The 19,209-nt window shown below is 33.4% G+C and overlaps 1 protein-coding gene across 1 annotated transcript; it reads left to right on the top strand.

The window, feature by feature from the left end:
- The first annotated feature begins 4,351 nt into the window (after nucleotides 1-4,351).
- Nucleotides 4,352-7,353, top strand: LOC134687086 (uncharacterized). Its single transcript, XM_063547063.1, has 2 exons — nucleotides 4,352-4,444; nucleotides 5,733-7,353. The coding sequence occupies exon 2, from the start codon at nucleotides 6,134-6,136 to the stop codon at nucleotides 7,193-7,195; it is 1,062 nt and encodes a 353-aa protein (XP_063403133.1). The 5' UTR covers nucleotides 4,352-4,444; nucleotides 5,733-6,133; the 3' UTR covers nucleotides 7,196-7,353.
- Nucleotides 7,354-19,209: the final 11,856 nt, after the last annotated feature.

The raw sequence follows: 19,209 nt of genomic DNA on the forward strand, positions 1-19,209 counted from the left end.
CATTTTCAGCGAACGACTAATAGCTATACCATTGATTCGCCCTTTTGTATCTTCGACCTCTGTCAAGCTCTTAATTGGCACAAAGATGAACACACGACACAAAAGGACTTCAAGTAACAATGACAACCACTATACGTTATTTTAAAACAATTTCGTTGATCGATTTCAATGATATATAAATGATTTTAATTATACATGCAGATATCAGAAGAATCTTAATGGACTTTCACCTTTTGACCTTTTAAGATAAGACTGAAACAACATCTCAGCTTATCATATTTTCTTTCAAAATATAACACTAAGATGCATTGTTTATACAATTTTTAAACTCTATTTTCAAATAAAATAACAACTTTAAGCAATACATGAATCATCTGTACAATAAAACTAATATATTTTAAGAACTGTAGGCAGTACTTTTCTAATAAACTACACGTGAAGACGGTTGTATTATATTGTTATGAAACATAATAGTTATCAATATATTAACATATGTTTTAAATTTCAAAAGGACATAATCTGATTCATCATTTTACAGTAATAAGATCTAATAAGTCTAATCTGGTATGTATTTTTTCTCAGTTAAATATATATATAGTCGTTTGTGTTAAATCACAAAAAGTGTATGTGATATCGCGTTCCTTCCACCACAAGGATTTCAAGACCTATCTGTTAGGTATTTACACGTAGATTTTGCCTGTATGAGTTTCGTTTGCAATGTAAATGTTCATCTCATAACCCGCAGCCAGAAGTGGTAATTCAATTACAACCTGTATTTATTTATGTCCTGTACACATTTGTCCGTACGAGTATCAGGATTGTTTACTATTGCACGTGTTAAATGATGTGTTTATTCTCTTTTTTGTGTCCCCCTCTTCCCCTCAGTTGTAGCGGAGGTGACTTTAAGTTTGACCCTTGTCCGTCCGTAGAGTAAACCCTCAATGACATATTATTATAGTTCCCAAATTATTTATAATTCTTTTAGTATACCATAAAGTTCGCTCTTTATAAAATGGTTAATCTAAATTTCAACGAACATATGTAACGCTGGAATATGCAGTACGAATTACTGCAAATTATTGATTCGGAAAGAAAGTTATTTGATGTACTGACACACAACATTGTTGATAATTCTGCAACAGTTAAAAATTGCGATATCACACAGAAATTGAGTACAAGAACATTCCTCGTGTTTCAAACAATGGCTTGACGCTGATATAGATCGCAGTAAAATCACAAAGGAAAGGGATAGCAACATAATATACAAATATCAGACCTGCAAGTTGGTCATTTCTTTTCGTTATATCGTGAAAGTCTATACATACATTGTAGCTTTCTGAAAATATAATTCTTTTGTTATCCCACTCTATATCATAGAATGTAAGAACATACAACAAATCCACTTACATGTATAATTAAACTTAGTGCTTGCACAAAATTGTATCATACTTGAGAACTCCCGCTAGAAAGCATATGCCAAAAAGCAATATTCTCTCTTTGATATTTACTATATTCTTTAATGTCTGGCTACCATTTTACATTTCTGTAGGATATTTTCATTTTATGCTGTTTCAGGACTTACACCAAGAGGTCGTCGATCAAATGAAATAAGAAACCCTGCATGTATCATGATTTTCGATAGCATGGTCAAATTGCTGGAAACCCCCTCCTCTTGAAAACTACCATTCTACATTAACAAAACTATCTTAGTGTAAATTAGTTCACTCATTCGGGCTAACGCCCTCGCGGTATATCCTATACTTGTATTTGCTCAATCTACATTAAGGGAGAGACTGTAATTGAAATAAAATAGTATAATACATAAATGTCAGTAATAATGGTGAACGATGCTATTGAAATGATTAATATCGGAATCAATGTGTTACTTTTATTTTCAGTTAGTACAATGTACAATAAAAAATAATGGCAATTATTTTGAATCAAAAGTCAAGTTAATTTGTTACGATGTTGATTAATTTTTTACCACGCACACGCAATAGCGACGCTCTTTATAATTGTCCGTGTAGTAGCCACTCGCAGAGAGAGAAAAAACAGGCATTACAATCCATTTCATCATAATATACTAAGTCTTATATTTGGGCTATTTCAATCGATCACGCTTCTAAAAGAAGTGGGAAAAGATACCCAGGGGGCAACAAAAAACTATGTAAGTTCTAGATATATAAATAATCGAGTATTGTCACATTTTTAAAAGATACATGTACATGAAAGTGCACAATAGAATAAATCCACGTTATATACACGACATCAAGGCAAACCAGAATGTTTTCTGAACTTGATAAACATGTCATAATAAGTGTTTACTATTCTTTATTTATATTTTTTCAAATGCCAAATAGATTAAGAAGTTGAATGTAATTCTGTTTTAAGCTCAGAAGGCATCACTTGATGATTTGATGGTCGCTAATTAAGTTTACTGGCTACGCGTTTGCTTACAGTACTGTATATGTTAAACAACTGCCTACACCTTGTGGCTAATGGTTAATGACGCCCCCGTCACTAATATATCATAGACAGGAATAAAACTTTAAACATTATAATTTCTACGTGTACCCACATCTCAATTTAAATGGAACTCTGAACAATTATATAACATCTAGTAACGAAAACAGCTGCATAGTAAGTAAATATGAATTAACACTAGATAAGTAACGACTATAGCTGGTAAGTTTTTGTTTCTTCACACTGCTAATTGATATTAATCAAAATTTGTAAGCTTGATTAATTATTAAGGTATATGAGACAACTATCCACCAGAGTTAAAACTTAGTTTAAACAGATGTAGTTAGCATCAAATATTGTTTTTAACCATGTGCATGTGTTTCGTTATTCGAATGTTATTGTATCAAACGGTACCAGTTTACTTAGAGCGATATAGTAAAACTAAATAAAATACCATAATATGTTAAAGAAGCAAAAGAACTCACAGTAAAAAAAATGCTTCACAAAAGGCTTATGCTTGTACTTTAATTTAAGCATATATTTAACTCGTTTTTTATTCGAGCGTCACCTATGAGTCTTTAATTTGTAGACGAAACGAGCGTCTGGTGCAAATACAAACTTTCAATCCTGGAATCTGTGATTAGTTCATGTTGAAGCTACAAATTAGATTCATTTGTTGTGCATTATGTACTTTGCTTAAACTAAAGCAGAATAGACACATATCCAGGAATTAATTATTGTTGGTTGCTTTAAAACTATACTAGTATAAACGAGAGACGAAAGACACCAGAGGGACAGTCAAACTAATTAATCGAAAATAAACTGACAACGCTTGGCTAAAAATGAAAGAAGACAAACAAACACAATGGAACACATGACACAACATACATAAAACTAAAGAATAAGCAACGCGAACCCCATCAAAATGAGGGGTGTCACTGATCTCAGGTGCAATAAAAGTCCCGGATGTATCCAAGGACGCTCTACAGCTTTATGGACCAGACAAACATATAAAACACAGAGATGAAGCAGACCTTGATCTGTCAGCTGTGAAATAATTTAAACAATAAAATTCTTTGATCTCCCACGAACTGCAGCTAAATGACGCATTGTACATTTATGATAGCAGAAAAAAAATGTATTGCGTGGGTTTTCATTAGTCGATTGAGCTTAGGAATACTACCTTTTGAGTACAGTTTATATTGTAATTTAACGTGCAATCCCACATGATCAATTCAAAGTGGGCCTTGATCTCTTCTGTGACTAAAACGGCCGTACAAAAATTTATAAGCAAGATGACATGATGTACTCCGGGAAAGTAAACAGACCCTACCGGAAACATTATTTCAATTTCGAGGCGACTAGTCTTTTTCTTGCTCTTCAGTGCCAAGTAATAGGCAGAGAAGCAGCAAATACAAAAAAATAATGTTAAGTGTTTGGTTTGACCCGTATAGATGTTCAAACCCACTTTCTCCCGCACTTGAGGCGATACGCTATCACGAGACCAATGAAATTAGAAAACAGGATGTACACTTTTGAAATTAAATGTAATATTTCTGATAGATACAGTTTTGCCCGATTTGTAAGGTTGTTTAGAAAATAAACTTCAATTTATCAGTTATTGCCTGGTGCGGTTTAATTGCAATAGAATTATAATGTATACACCTCCGCATTGTGTTCAGCTTTGCAAGAATGGTTACATTACACATAATCATAATAAATTTACAGTAATAATCAAGCTTTTAAGACAAATATTACTAAATCGATTTTATTAGCAGCTGTACCTTATTACTCAGTCAGCTGTGATGTGATTATAAAATATGTAATGGTTTTATATGTAACAAGTTACAGGTAGACGTTTGTGATATGATTCAGTGAAAGTTTCTACTTATTTGTGATGGCTTACCCTTATAATCATAATATCAATGATTATTTTCAGAATACCAAGGACAGAACCATCTTTATACCATAACTTTCAAAGGTAAGCCACATATGTATGTTAAGTAAACAGGTATTCATCAAGGAATAACTGATGCAGACAATGCAGGCTTGAATTGCCCTTAAGTTGCGAAGTACTGATATATCTAATCTTACTTTCATAACTTCTGAAATCATTCTGAAATATGTAGGGGATGGAACAGTGTCCTTGGTGAATGTTGTTTGAAAATTGTATAAACATTTTAAAAATCGATATCATATACCTACTTTACACAACAAGGTCGGTACAACGATTGATAGATAAACAGTTCCCGCGGGAACTATCCTTTCAGCATGTTCAGAAGCAAGACTTAGTGTTCTTGTAACATATACTTGAATTATCAATACTTTCCAAAATGACGGAACAAAAGCAGTTGTACGGTATACGAAACAAGACAATAGCCCAATGACACACAACAAAAAAAAATAAGTCTGCAAGAATCAGCATACGAGTCTAGATCGGTAATGAATAGAAAAACGCTCTGCTCTTATTATATCAATCACCCTATGCCGAAGACAATAATACAAAGACACGACAAGTACGTAATTAGAACTTAAAGGTTTCATTGCTTGTTTATAATGAGGACTCGTGAATTATAAGAGAGAAGTAGTACAAGTATGTATAAGGAATGCTTAGTTTGCCTATAAATTATATGGAATTTTTTATCTCTTCAATGTAGTGCATTAAGCTGCATGCATCTCCCTCAAAGACCGTTAGACTGACAACAACTTCATTTTTTTCAGGAAACTTCACTTAGATTTCTTTTGATAAAAAGCGTCAAGAAATCTTATTTAAAGACAACTTATCTACTACTACTATTACTTGATGATATCAAGCCATTATAAACCTTACTCTTAGCACTTAAGACATTAAGATAATGGTTTTCTCTTGACACGTTTTGTGTAAATATTCTGCAAAAAGCACTTCAAAATGTATACATGAAGTATATCAACCTTTTTTATATAATGTATATAAATAACTGGAGATGTGTTTACACTTTAGCACATCAAACTATAAGATATCTAGTACAAATTAAAACTTACATTCCGGAAATCCGGGGTTGGACTTGTTTTAATAATTAAATAGATTTGATAATAGTTGAATTTATGTTAGATTTTGTCGAATTTGTTACTAGCATGTTTTAAGGGGGAAAGTTGGTATGTACAATGGATGTATGTGGTGAAAGATTGAAGAAATCTGTGGATTTTTTAATACATTTTGTGTTCATATAAATATATATAATGTATATGTATTGTCAGCTGAATCTTAGATTGCATTGTTTTCTTTCCAGAAAATGCGAAACAATAGAATATAGGGAAGTGAAAAAGTCACAGAGTGAAGAAATACTGCACGGAAAAGATAAGCTGATTGTTTGACGCAATTAATTAAGTTTCCAGTTTCCTGTTTGCGGGAAAAGACAACTTGTAAACAACAAAGTTTTAAGAAAAGTGCAGTATTGATATTTTATATATTATATATTCACTCTAAGTTCAATGACTTTTCCAGAATAACGATCCGATATCTTTTCATTATTCAGCGACTTTATATTGATTATCAGAAAAAAAGTGCGAGACATATATGATTGACCGTGCATCTCGGGATTTATCGTTAAGTTAAGGTGTGTTTCTACAGGAAAACAATAATTATGACAATACAGTTTTAAACTAAAGTGGTTAAGGATTTTGCATAAAAATGTCGACCACCTCAAGTTTCACAGTATCAAACCCGATTGATATTACTAGTAACGGAAGCTCTCAAGAGGCTTCCTATTGTACTACCGAGGAAATTGTTTCGTTAAGGCGACATCATCGTGTTAAAGATGGAATTAAACGTTTGACAGAAAAGTATGATTCTATTGGTAACTTTATTCCAATGACTGGACGACCGCCGAGTATAGCATCTTTGAAAAGTGCAAAAGAAGAAAGAGAAAGACTTGCTTCTTTTGGATCTAATGGGTCAACTAGTATCAGTCAAAGCCCATCACGAACTTCATTTGCTGAAGGGATTAGCGAGCATGATTTGCTGCAAGTTGAAATGTTTTACCGGAGTCATAAGACTGATGTTCATGTATGTCCAAGTTTAGCTAATTTGTACTTTGGAAAAGTTGTTGGAAACAAAGACAAATGGAAATTCGCAATGACCGGAATACCTGTTCTGGTACTCGACACAGGAAAACACCAGCGTGACCGGAAGTTACATGTTATTCTTGCCGAAAAAGGTACAGGATTCGTGCTTTGGAAAGATAAAGTAGATCAACTTACAGCATATAAAGCTCCTCATGCCAATTTCCACACGTTGCACCTGTCAACAGATCATACTCGTTTAGCAGGATTAAGTTTTGACGATAAAAAGGGGGCTGCAGAATTTGTCAAAAAATATTTGGAATACACATCTGATCCAGATGATGAACTACTCAAACTGAGTAAAGGAAAGAAGAAAAAAGTGAAAACTGAGAAACCTAAAAAATTCAAACCACCGAAGAAAACGGAAATTTCACAGCCATGTTGTTTTGTTCATGTGACTAAGCTCGAAAATTCTGCTATGGAGAACTTACATAATAATAAAAGTGTCATATCTGGTCCAGTAGCATTCGAAAATTTACTGGATGTACACGATAAAAGAGAAAAAGACAGTTTAGAAGTTTCGAGTCTTCTTGGAAGTAAACTCACTATAAACAGTGATATAAGTTCTACCGTGTCTGAAGATCCAACCTCGGTTTCAAGTTATCAGTCAGAAAAGGGAATTCCGGACTGAATACAATATTTTTTGGAAATTCTTGTTTGAATGGATTCTATGCAAAGTGCCAATGTTATTTGTTAAGTATATATGTGATTTCGTTTACAGTAGTTATAATTTGCAATTGTTTAATGTAACACAGTGCTTTTATTTTATATAAAATACCCCCATTTTAATATATTTCTCATAATTTTTTTCCGACTTGCCTAATTTGACATTATTTTACATAGTGTTAGCAGCTACGATTTGTCATTCCCTTCCTGTTTGCACCTCGCCCTGACTGTTGTATGTGTGTCAAACTCGTTTGTGGTCAGTCACTCAGCTCGCCCTGACATGTTGTATGTGTGTCAAACTCTCGTTTTTGGTCAGTCAGGTATTAAAGACTTGTTGTATGTGTGTCAAATTCTCGTTTTTGGTAAGTCAGGTATTACAGACTTGTTGTATGTGTGTCAAACTCTCGTTTTTGGTCAGTTAGGTATTAAATACTTGTTATGTGTGTCAAACTCTCGTTTTGGTCAGTTAGGTATCAAACTCTCGTGTTTGGTCAGTCAGGTACTAAAAAGCTGAACATAATTATATCTACAGGAGTTAGCCAATCTTCTTTTGTCAGTTATACGATAAAAAACCGACAGGAACGATTTTTTACTAAATTTAATCTATATACTTGTTTAAGAATACCTACATTTTAAAGGATATACAAGAAGTCATCAATAAGCTATAACTATTCTGGGTATTTTTAAGATAAAAACAAGACGTTTCAAAGGAATTGCCCTGTTGTATTATAAGATCTTGTAATTTAGTTTTTCTTCTTGCTCCCAACGCCTTTAGACATGAGAACTTTCTAAACACTTGCTTTATGTTTTTCTGGTATGCATTTTACCCTAAGGACAGATGACAAGTGTAGCAAAGTCGGATGCTAAATCAAAAAAATTGAACTTTCAATTAGATATTACAACGTGTTTAACTCGTGTGCCAAGATACTTAAACGTTCAAGATTATCAATGTTGATATTGGAAAATTTCAGTGACTTATGAGTGGATTTCGTCGAAGTCCCTATAATCACTTCCTTTACGTATCATTATAACCTATATGAAGAATTTGATATTGGTCTGCTGCAACAAAATTAAGGATTGACGAAAAGGGGGTTACACAGCATTGTTTGTACATATACACCTGGAAAAAAGTATTGCCACACTTCCACTGAAGACAATGTAAAATGACATGATTACAGGTTTTTATAATTTGGGTTTTGCCAGATACTTTTAAACCGTTTATGGTTTAAAATTGAATGTGTAATAGTAACTTACATTTTAGGCAAATGTAAGACTGAAGTGATGTATCATAAGAGATGTACTGACAAAATTATTCAAGCTTTGTCTTGTCTTCTAAACCGACATTTTATAAAAATAATTTTTACAGCAAACTGAACATCTGATACAGAAAATATGTGTTAACAATACTAATGCTCTTCAACTTTGTACTTGTTTGGCTTTATAAATATTTTGATACGAGCGTCACTGGTGAGTCTTATGTAGACGAAACGCGCGTACTAAATTATTATCCTGGTACCTTTGATAACTAATTAAACTAGCCATGATTTTCAAATAGTTCAGAATGAGTTTAATGCATACATATCTGTATTTCTTGCAAAACCAATGTTCTTAAAATTTACATTAAAAGCGCAAAAAACTATTTCCTAGCAGCTGTTATGTCCTATCCATGTAGCATTACTATTGGGTGAAAAGAATTCAATTTTAAACCATTAACGGATTAAAAGTATTTAGTAAAACCCAAATTATACACGTTCTACAATCATATTATTTCACAATTGAAGTGTTTCAGTACTTTTTTCCTGGTGTATGGATAAAACAAACGACAGTTGTTAATTTAACTACAAATAAAAATGTATAAATCCATGGCCAGTGGCGTTACAAATTGACAGACAGACAAATGTGTCGTAAACAAAATAAAGACGAACAGCATCAACTCAAAATACTTGACAGAATCTAACGGATGATCATCAAAAAACACCCTGATAGACGTTAACAAAGGGTACTTGTGATGTATTCTTTTCACTGTTCGCATCGTGTTTACCTGACAGTTATATATATATCTATATATATATTGTAAATCGAGTTTAAAATTTAAAATTTGAGCTTTAATGATTGGTTGATTTGAAGAACCCATACATTAGCAAATGTCTTTAAATGAATAAAAAGACAGAGCAAGGAAGAAGTTAAAACGTTATCGTTTCAATAGAACATCAAATCGTCAAAAGAGGGACGAAAGATACTAGAGAGACATTCCAACCATTATGATACTTTACCGTTGCCCCCGATGGTATCATTAGCTTATTTGGCAGTACTTCGGTACCGACATGATTTTTAAAAAAAAACTGTTCTTAAAAAGTAAAGTATACTAGTAACAAAAAAAATAAAACGAACTCCGAGGAAAATTCATAACGGAAAGTCCGTAGTCAAATGGTATAGTCGAAAGCTCAAACACATCAAACGAACGAAACCCAACTGTCATATTCCTGACATGGTACATGCATTTTCTTGTGAAGACAATAATTGATTACACCTGGTTTTAAAGTTGGCTCAGTTATTTGTCACTTTTTAAATTTATGAGTTATCCAGAAACGAAAGTTTCAACTCCATCATTCAAAATTTACCTTTCATGCTATCGCTATTATTGTTATGCCTTTATATTATTGTCTAATATCATAATAGCTCTTTAACTGTTTTAGCTTCCATACATTTTTCACTTTCAAAAAGTCAATAAACTCATAGATACAAGGATTGAAACACAGCTGTAAATAAAGACAACAGTAGTATACCGCTGTTCAAAAGTAATAAATCGACTGAGAGAAAACCCATCCGCGTTACAAACTAAAACCGGGGGAAACACGTCAAAAGCAAGAGGAAAACAACGAAACAACGGAACACTAAAAGAGGGACGAAAGATACCAAAGGGACAGTCAAACTCATAAATCTAAAACAAACTGACAACGCCATGGCTAAAAATGAAAAAGACAAACAGACAAACAATCAACATAGAAAACCAAAGAATAAACAACACGAACCCCACAAAAAACAAAGGGTTATCTCAGGTGCTCCGGAAGGGTGAGCAAATCCTGCTCCACATGTGACACCCGTCGTGTTGCTTATGTGATATCAAATGCGGTACATAGTCTTATTCGGTAGGTCACATTCATGAAAGGGAAGGGGATTGTAGTTACGACGTAAGGAACATATCCGATATATATATATATATAAAGTACGACAATGCAAAATACATTAAAACGAACTATTAACTAACAACTGCAATAATCCTGACTTTGTACAGAACACTTTAAAAAGAAATGGAAGGTTGAACCTAGTTTTGTGGCTAGCAAAACACTAGTTAGCAAAACCTCACAAACACAGACCTGTAAGCGTTTAATATGATGAAGATATATCAAGAAATAAACTCATCATAGATACCAGGACTAAATTTAGTACATACGCCAGACGCGCGTTTCGTCTACAAAAGACTCATCAGTGACGCTCGAATCCAAAAAAGTTGAAAAGGCCAAATAAATGCGATGTGGTCGCTTGAAGATCATACAGTGTTGTTTCACAGCACTTGGTCAATATTGATGCTCACAGCACGTGGTCAATATTGATGCTCACAGCACGTGGTCAATATTGATGCTCACAGCACGTGGTCAATATTGATGCTCACAGCACGTGGTCAATATTAATGCTCACAGCACGTGGTCAATATTGATGCTGGTAGAATGTCTCCCTAAGAGTGTCATCAACTAAGAAGTCGATACTTTGATCCTGTCGTGATTTATAACTAGTCTTTCTTAAACCATCAATTAATAAATTTTATAAATTGTTAGGAAACTCATTCAAGCAAAGTAAACCTTATCTGATTTCGCTATATTCGTTTTTTCTTTTCAACTGTTACAGTACTAATGCATTCTCTGCTTTTTTGTATTTATCTACATCAGAAACAAATACTGTTGAATATTTTAAAGCCAACGCGATTTTCATGGATTTACCCACATCAGGAACAATGGCAGCCGGATATTTGAAATCAGAGAATGCATAAGAATTGAACGGCACATGTGATTTATCAAGTGCTGTTTTCGTTTTTACAACACTGTGACGATATCGCTGCTTGCTTAATGTCTGTCCCCGATTGTATCATCATCTCAATTTCTGTACTTCTTTACGGGCATAATTTGTTAGATTATCTGTATATAAATTATTATAAAAAAAAAGGTTTTGTCTCCCTCAGTTATAGCTGGCATTAAATAGATTGGCTAATATACTAGTATTAAGTCACGTTTTGTTCATACAGCTCTTCAAATGTTTAGGTTCTTATACATCTTTAGATTTCAAGTGTTTCTTTAAATCTGAATGTGCAAAGTATAGATAACAAGAACTTTCTTTAAAAAAGATATCCGACGTATTTTAATTTGAGTCTATGTTTAAAACTATCATTTCGATAACCTTCAGAAGCACAATGACTTAATGATGCAGGAACTCTTTAATAAAATCTCCATCTGAATGTATAACTTCAAGAAATTATTTACTAAGTCTGGTTATATTAAGGCAATAATATATACGAATATTGTGATGACACCTAAAATTTATCAAAAATCCAGTGCAAATAACAAGAAATAAATATACATTTACTACTGTTTACATCAAAATTAGTTCATGGTTAACAAAGCTAGAAACTATTGGTAGTATAACAAAGCCAGAAACTATTGGTAGTATAACAAAGCCAGAAACTATTGGTAGTATAAGTAGTATCTTTCTGTAATAACATTCACCAAAACCCCGCGGAAATCTCACATGCGTAGGTGCGTTCTAAAAGTCATGTACTTTTGTACAACAAAGTTTACATTAAAAATTATATAATTGTCCCGTATAAAAGCTATTGGAGAAACAATTGTTTTAATAAAAATATAAATCTTTGTAAGATCTAGTTCAAATATTTAGTTTTTCACTTGCTTTCAATCACGATATAATTTTCGAGACGTTTTTTTCAAACACAACCAAATCACCTACCTTGACAGCATTTTGTCCAATCGTGACAGAAAGGATTTTCGAGCATGCGTATTCCGTTGCCATAGTTAAGCGTCCTTAAGTTCAAAGGGCACAAACCGAAACTATAGCGACTACGTCGGAAAAACAACAGAAATTATTTAATGTAAACAAAGGGAAAATAAAATATAGAGTCGTAAAACAACCAGACAAAACCATGATCGAAATAAAAATAGACCAACAGAAAACAAGTCTACAAAATACTACCCAGAAAACTAAACAATGAGTTACCCAAAACCCTACCAAAACACGTGATCTCTGTGAAGCTCTCTACTGGCACATGTAATATAATTATGGCATTCAAGTCTATGTACTTGGCAAGTTAACAATCGAAGATACTATTCATTTGCTGATGTCGAAGTCTAGTTATAGAAGGCAGCACAGTTGAAATATTTGTGTGGACATCAAAGAAAAGTAAAATCACAAAAAAAATCCGAGGAATATTCTAAAAGGAAAATCCCTTATCAAATGGCAAAACGGATTCATTTATATTCGTTGGTACAATTTTTCATGGATTAAGCAAAACTTTCATGCTTGGGGATATTAGATTTAGTGGTTTTGCCGGAGCTAGCATAAAAGCCTATAGAAAAGGAGTATGACCACGCAGGGTTAAAAACGGCCCTGTTTCAGAAATTGACGAAATTATTGCAGAAGGATCATTTACTAATCCGACTCAGTTTACTTCATAAAAAGATAACCATTAGACTTGTAACTGTGATTGATTAACTTTCCAGGGCGTCAGAAAAGACTAAGGTACAACAGTATTATAGCCATTTGCTAGTAACGTTTAAAATAGTTTTCATTAACGTTCTAGTAATTTTAAACAATTTCCCAAACGAACTAGTATTATAATATTCTGAAATATTTTTTCCACTGGAACAAATATTATTCACTTCAGAAGTAGGTGTTAAGGCATCTGTGAAACCCACTCATAAATAAGTGATTCAACACATGTAGTTGCCGCCCATATTTAAAATGTTAGCAGAATAAATAGTTGTGGGCTCAGTTTTTTTTAGACAAATATAACCTTGTAGTGACTGAGCTATAATGGAAATATGAGGCATGCACTTTGTCTTTTTTTTCTAAATTATGATACCTGATTATGGTGGCACGGTAGTATTTGCTTTCCAGAATTTAGGTTGCTCTTTTGTGTACCCTACTTAGGTAAATGTATCTAAACAGTGTGATTGGACAAAAAATACAGTATCAAATGAACATACTTTCCCAAACTGAGTGATGAATCAGGTGTAGAAAAATATGAAATAATTTTATATACAGATGAAAATGAATTTTTGAGAATTTTTAAAAATTTTGCATTCACTGCACCATAAAAGACCTAAAAGTACTAGTGGCCTTAGGATTTTAAAAATAGCAAAAAAAGTAAACGGTCATGGTACATATCCAAATTCATTTCTGAATGGTAAAATGAAAGTACTTCAGTTAACTGTGAATGTAGAATTTTTTGCAGTGTTAGAAAGTGGTGAAAATTCTAAAAAGGCTATCATTATCCCTTATGGCCAGGAAATACTACCGTGCCACCTTATGTATTACATAAAAAAAGAAAAATCACAAAAAGTACCGAAAATTAAAAAACGGAAGTGGTTCTGAAGTCTCCATTCTCGGGTTTTAAGGTATCTGCTGATCGTCCGCTTGACCCTTACATTTAGTTTTTAAGTGGTTTCTTTACATTTCAATTTTCATTCCTCCTAAATTGATACTTAGTATATTTAACCCAGCTCGTTATATTGAGTTAATCCGTGTGTCTATCCGGCTATTCTCTGAAAACTGATGAATACATAATATGTATAAAGAAAGATAACTCCACCTCTACAAATATAATGAAGTTCTATATTTTTCATATATTTCCTTTCACATTCAACTGAAAACAATCTTAACATCATTCGCTATCAAAGTCAATATGGGCAAGACGTCAACAAGTTTTAATCCACAAAACTAAGTAAATTTTTTTTACCGAATGTTGTTCGTAAAGGAAATAGTCGGAAATGATATATGCTTGGGTGGTGTTACTGTTAAGAGTTCGCCAGTTATAATGTGGATTTGTTACAAATTTTCATATCACGACCATGTTTAGTCCAAGATTACTCTGACGTCCGACAGCTGTTTTGCCAGACAAGCTTGGGACGGCTGCCGTGGGTCCCACGGCCCCAGCTTGTCTGGCAAAACAGCTGTCGGACGTCAGAGTAATCTCGGACTAGACCATGTTGGACTCTTTAGAACAGTAGAACGCAGTTCTACTTTGACACTAATGATAGCATTCTTAATTTCACTGATCATCACAATTATAATGGAAGAGACTAATAGAAATTTAATACACAAAAAAAAATCAACTGTGAAAAAGTTTGAAAAAACAAATTAGGGCATGTCAAAATTTGTCTATTCCTTTGATGTGTTTGAGTTTTTGATTTTGTCTTTTGATAAGGGACTTTACGTTTTGAATTTTGCTCGCAGTTCAGTATTTGTGTGATTTACTTTTATAAGTACGATCGAACAGATTCTAACCAGAACTGTTGTTCTTATAACTGATATTTACACAAACTTTGAAGATTTGATATCTTTAAATTCAGATTGAATCCACCATTTGCTACATATGGAAATGCCTATGTCAAGTCAGAATGTGTGACAGTTGTTTTCCATTCATTTGATGTGTATGAGCTTTTTTTTGCAAAAAAAATAATGGACTTTCCAATTTGAACTTTCCTTGAAGTTTGGTATATTTTTAACTTTAACTTTTAAATGATAGTACGAAGAAGCAACAGTAGTATACCGCTTTCCGAAAGTCATAAATCGATTTCGAGAAAACAAATCCGGGTTACAAACTGAAACTAAGGAAAACAACGAAACAACAGAAACACAGAAGTGCAACAAAAAAACGAAAATGCAACACAGCAACGAACTATAAGATAACAACAACCATATTCCTGGCTTGGTACAGAACATTTTAAGAAAAAAAAATAGTGGGTTGAACCTGATTTTGTGGCTAGCCAAAACCTCGTGCTTTTATGGCAAGGTAAAACGTAATACTCAAATGACAACTTTATGTTACATGACTAAAGTAAAAATAAATGCAAGAACATGCAATTATAATTCAGTTACTATAATATGGAAACAAACATTATGTGGGTATTTATATGACAATACATAGTCCACTACCGATTAAAGATGCATTGTAATGGAACGAGATTCTAACATGATCTATAATAACTTGAGTGTCATAGTGTTAACTACATAAAATAAAAAAAATAACCCTTCCACTAAATTCTTCAAACAATTAACTAAAGAAAAGGAAAAAACCCAAAATTTCATTTATCTTTATACAATAGTTACAATGTTTTTTACAAATCTTTAAAAAAAAAAGAGTTTCCCTTTGAACAGAAATCTAGAAATTAATAAGTATTTCATCAACAATTTAATTCAAGGGAAAGGGCTGAACAAGGAGAAAAGCTTAAATCGTGAAAATGGAACATGACCTGTAACTTGTCATGATAAAACAATACATCAAATACCAAAAACAATATCTACATCCAGAAGAAAAAAGGTTGGAAAACTGATTTGTTGGACTGACGGATGGACAGACGGACAGACAGACGGACAAGGTGTACACCTAAAGACCACTTCGACTTCGTCGATAGGGGACTAATAGATATCTCGCTGAAGTAAGCGAGCACTAGGAGAAAAGTTCAGAGATTTGGGGCGAGCAGTAGAAGATTTGGATAGTCGTGCACACATGTACATCTGTACATAACCCAGTAATGTGCAGATTTCAGTATTAGAACATTTCTTGTTACTTGTGGAGAATCGATAGATTTAAAGATGGTAATAAGAAATACTAAGCTAAAGTCAATACATCAGTGTCATGTGCAAACCCAAGAATGAACGAAACCCTAGTAAGATAGTTCATAGAAATGTGTACTGAGTCGGTGAAGTAAACTTCGGACTAAGACATTTCTGAAAAGCACAACGAAAGAACCAGAACACGAATATTCATGGACTGCAGCGACGTCGACATGTTAGCAACTGCATGTGACAAAACGATTCATATAGTCGATAGATATTGGAAAAATGTAAAAGAAGTTCGTATGACGAGCAGTATAAAGCCAAGTTCCGAACTGTTGTTATTCTCTCATAGCAAAAGTAAATCAGAGTGCATCCTGGATCTTCAGAAGATGTCAAGCAGCACTCATTGAGGGCATTGTTGGTTCGTAGTAACATGGTTCACGTGAAACAGTTGAACAGTTCGCCTATTCAACTTCTTAATGTCTTCGTTATTAAGAGGTGAGATTTCTACAAGGTAACTCTTTTAAAATTTGGTTAAGTTATTTTCAGAAATATCTTATTTAACGAGTGACAATCTGAAACGGAATATCTATTACTAGGCGGTGGAATTATGGAAATTTCACTGATGAGTCTTTTTGAGACGAAACGCGCGTCTGGCGTAATTGTAAAATTTTCATCCTGGTATCTATGATGAGTTTATTTGCAACCACTGGGTCGAGGCCACTGCTGGTGGAGATTTATTTCCCCGAGGGTATCACAAGCCCAGTAGTCAGCACTTCTGTGTTGACTTCAGTTTTCATTGATATGTTCATAACTATAAATTAACTGTTAACAAAACTTTGAATTTTTGAAAAACTAAGGCTTTTCTACCTCAGGAATAGATTACCTTAGCTGTATTTGGCAAAACTTCTAGTAATTTTTGGTCCTCAATGCTCTTCCACTTCGTATTTTATTTGGCCCTTTTTACATTTTTTGATTCGAGCGTCACTGATGAGTCTTTTTGAGACGAACGCGCGTCTGGCGTAATTATGAAATGTTCATCCTGGTATCTATGATTATTTTATTTTTATTAGAGTTTGGTGCCTTCGAAATTATTATATTAGTGTTAAGATACCACCCGATGCCTACTGAAAGAACTGTGCTTATTGGGAACTGTCGCGGTACCGTCATTAGTTTGTGTATAAGCGAATTTGAGAGTGTGTAAGAATAAATTTATAAAATGAAGCATTCAATTCTTAACTAAAGATAAATAATGTCTCACGGTATACATTTTAATTTGTTTTGCCAATTGTTTTAAGTATTTTTGGTTTTTATTTTTAAAATCTATTTGAATATACGAAAACAACGAACCGACATACTGGCAAATAAAGAAAACAGTACTCGGCATACTGCTGTTCACATGTCATATAATTGACATACTTTATCATTTTCAAAATTATCCTAGCAAAAGTTTATATCTTTTCATTATAATTTAAAGTTTTTTTCAGTTGTATGTGCTCGAATGATGTTGCATGCATGACTATCTATTTTTAAATGATAAAGTATTTTAAATATTGTATGTATGTATGTAATTAAGCTTACTACTTTTTCAGTATTTGCTGTGTAATAAAGATAATGTGATGTGTATACACAACATGACATTGTTTAATTGTATAATGTGTAGTTCCTGCAAGCAGGAGAACTATTTGTTTGAAAATATATAAATGTTTGCCGCAGGTTTGCAGTATACACGCAGCAGGTCTGCTGCAAACACGCAGGTTAAAATTAATCTGCATAAAATTGTTTGCTGCAGATCTGCCGCGAACACTCATTTGCATATAATTTTTTTCAGCAGGTCTCATTTGCATGGTAAATTGTTTGCAGCAGACCTGCAGCGTGTTTGCAGTAAAACATGCTGCAAACTCAGACCTGCAGTAACTATTTGCAGAAGGCTGACTTTTTCAGTAAGGGGTTATAATCTTTACCAGTGTCAGATCCAGAACTTTGCATAAGGTCGGTGACTGACCTAGGATGGGGACTGAAGTCATGCCTCAGTAATTCCCTATATAATCAACCAAAATTTTCCCACGAAAAAGGGGGGTCGGATCCTCCAACTCCCTCCCTGGATCCGCCTATGTTGACTTATGATTGACATGCAATTTTGGACACACAGAGTAAATTCAAAGATCTAAGACAAAATAAGATTTAATTCATTAGATTGGGCTTATCAAGAATCATGCTGATTTCAAAAAATGAATATGTGTTTTTTTTATATTCAATTGGGTTCGAATTAACTGGTCTAATTGATTAGTATTTGAGTTGGTTAAACAATCTTATTTTAAGACAAAGAATCAGTATACATTACTGACTATAAATGCGCATACCTTTTCACTTTGGAAGTGCTCCTGAGAGGGGAGGACATTACCAGTTACAGAAACAGTATGGTATATGATAACGTAGTTTTGGGTAAAAAAAAAAAGAAAATAATTGTTTTAACTTCCAACACGTTATTTAATTTTTATACTGAAAAGCTTATAAAGAATAACACATACTCTTTTTAAAAGAACATCCATTTTCTATCAATCCATGATGATATATAAAAATACCAATTCAACAACCACATGCACACAAAACTTAAACTAGGATTGAGCAAGGCAGTCCGTATTTTTTTTTTAGAAACTCAAACTTGTTTTGGGAACTTTTTGGTTTAAATTTTATTTATTTTGTTTGTGGTCTTAGGACATCGCAGCCTTCGGTTACTCCCCTTTCAACATTTCCGGCGGGAGTTTGAAACGTAAATATTTTCATATGTGACAGATATATAACTAAAAAGAACTGTTTTGTTCGGTAATGATTGAGTAAACGTAAACTAGAATGCATTCAAAATGAAATTGTGACAATTACCGAAAGTATTCTGACTTTAACAACTCTTTATTTTTACTTTTGGCATTGCATACCTCTCAACTTCTCAAAGTCTCCATGGGGATTTTATGCACAAGCCACAAGATATAAGGTCAGTTTAGCCCTATTAGGAATGGATAAGCGTAATTATTTTAAGGAAAACATACCTTATACTCCTAAGACACCAATGTCAACTGGTCATACTATCAGACCTGCCAGCTTTTTAAAATCTCCATGGTCATGATGGTGGAT

This window comes from Mytilus trossulus, chromosome 10, assembly GCF_036588685.1.
Source record: "Mytilus trossulus isolate FHL-02 chromosome 10, PNRI_Mtr1.1.1.hap1, whole genome shotgun sequence".
NCBI lineage: Eukaryota > Metazoa > Mollusca > Bivalvia > Mytilida > Mytilidae > Mytilus > Mytilus trossulus.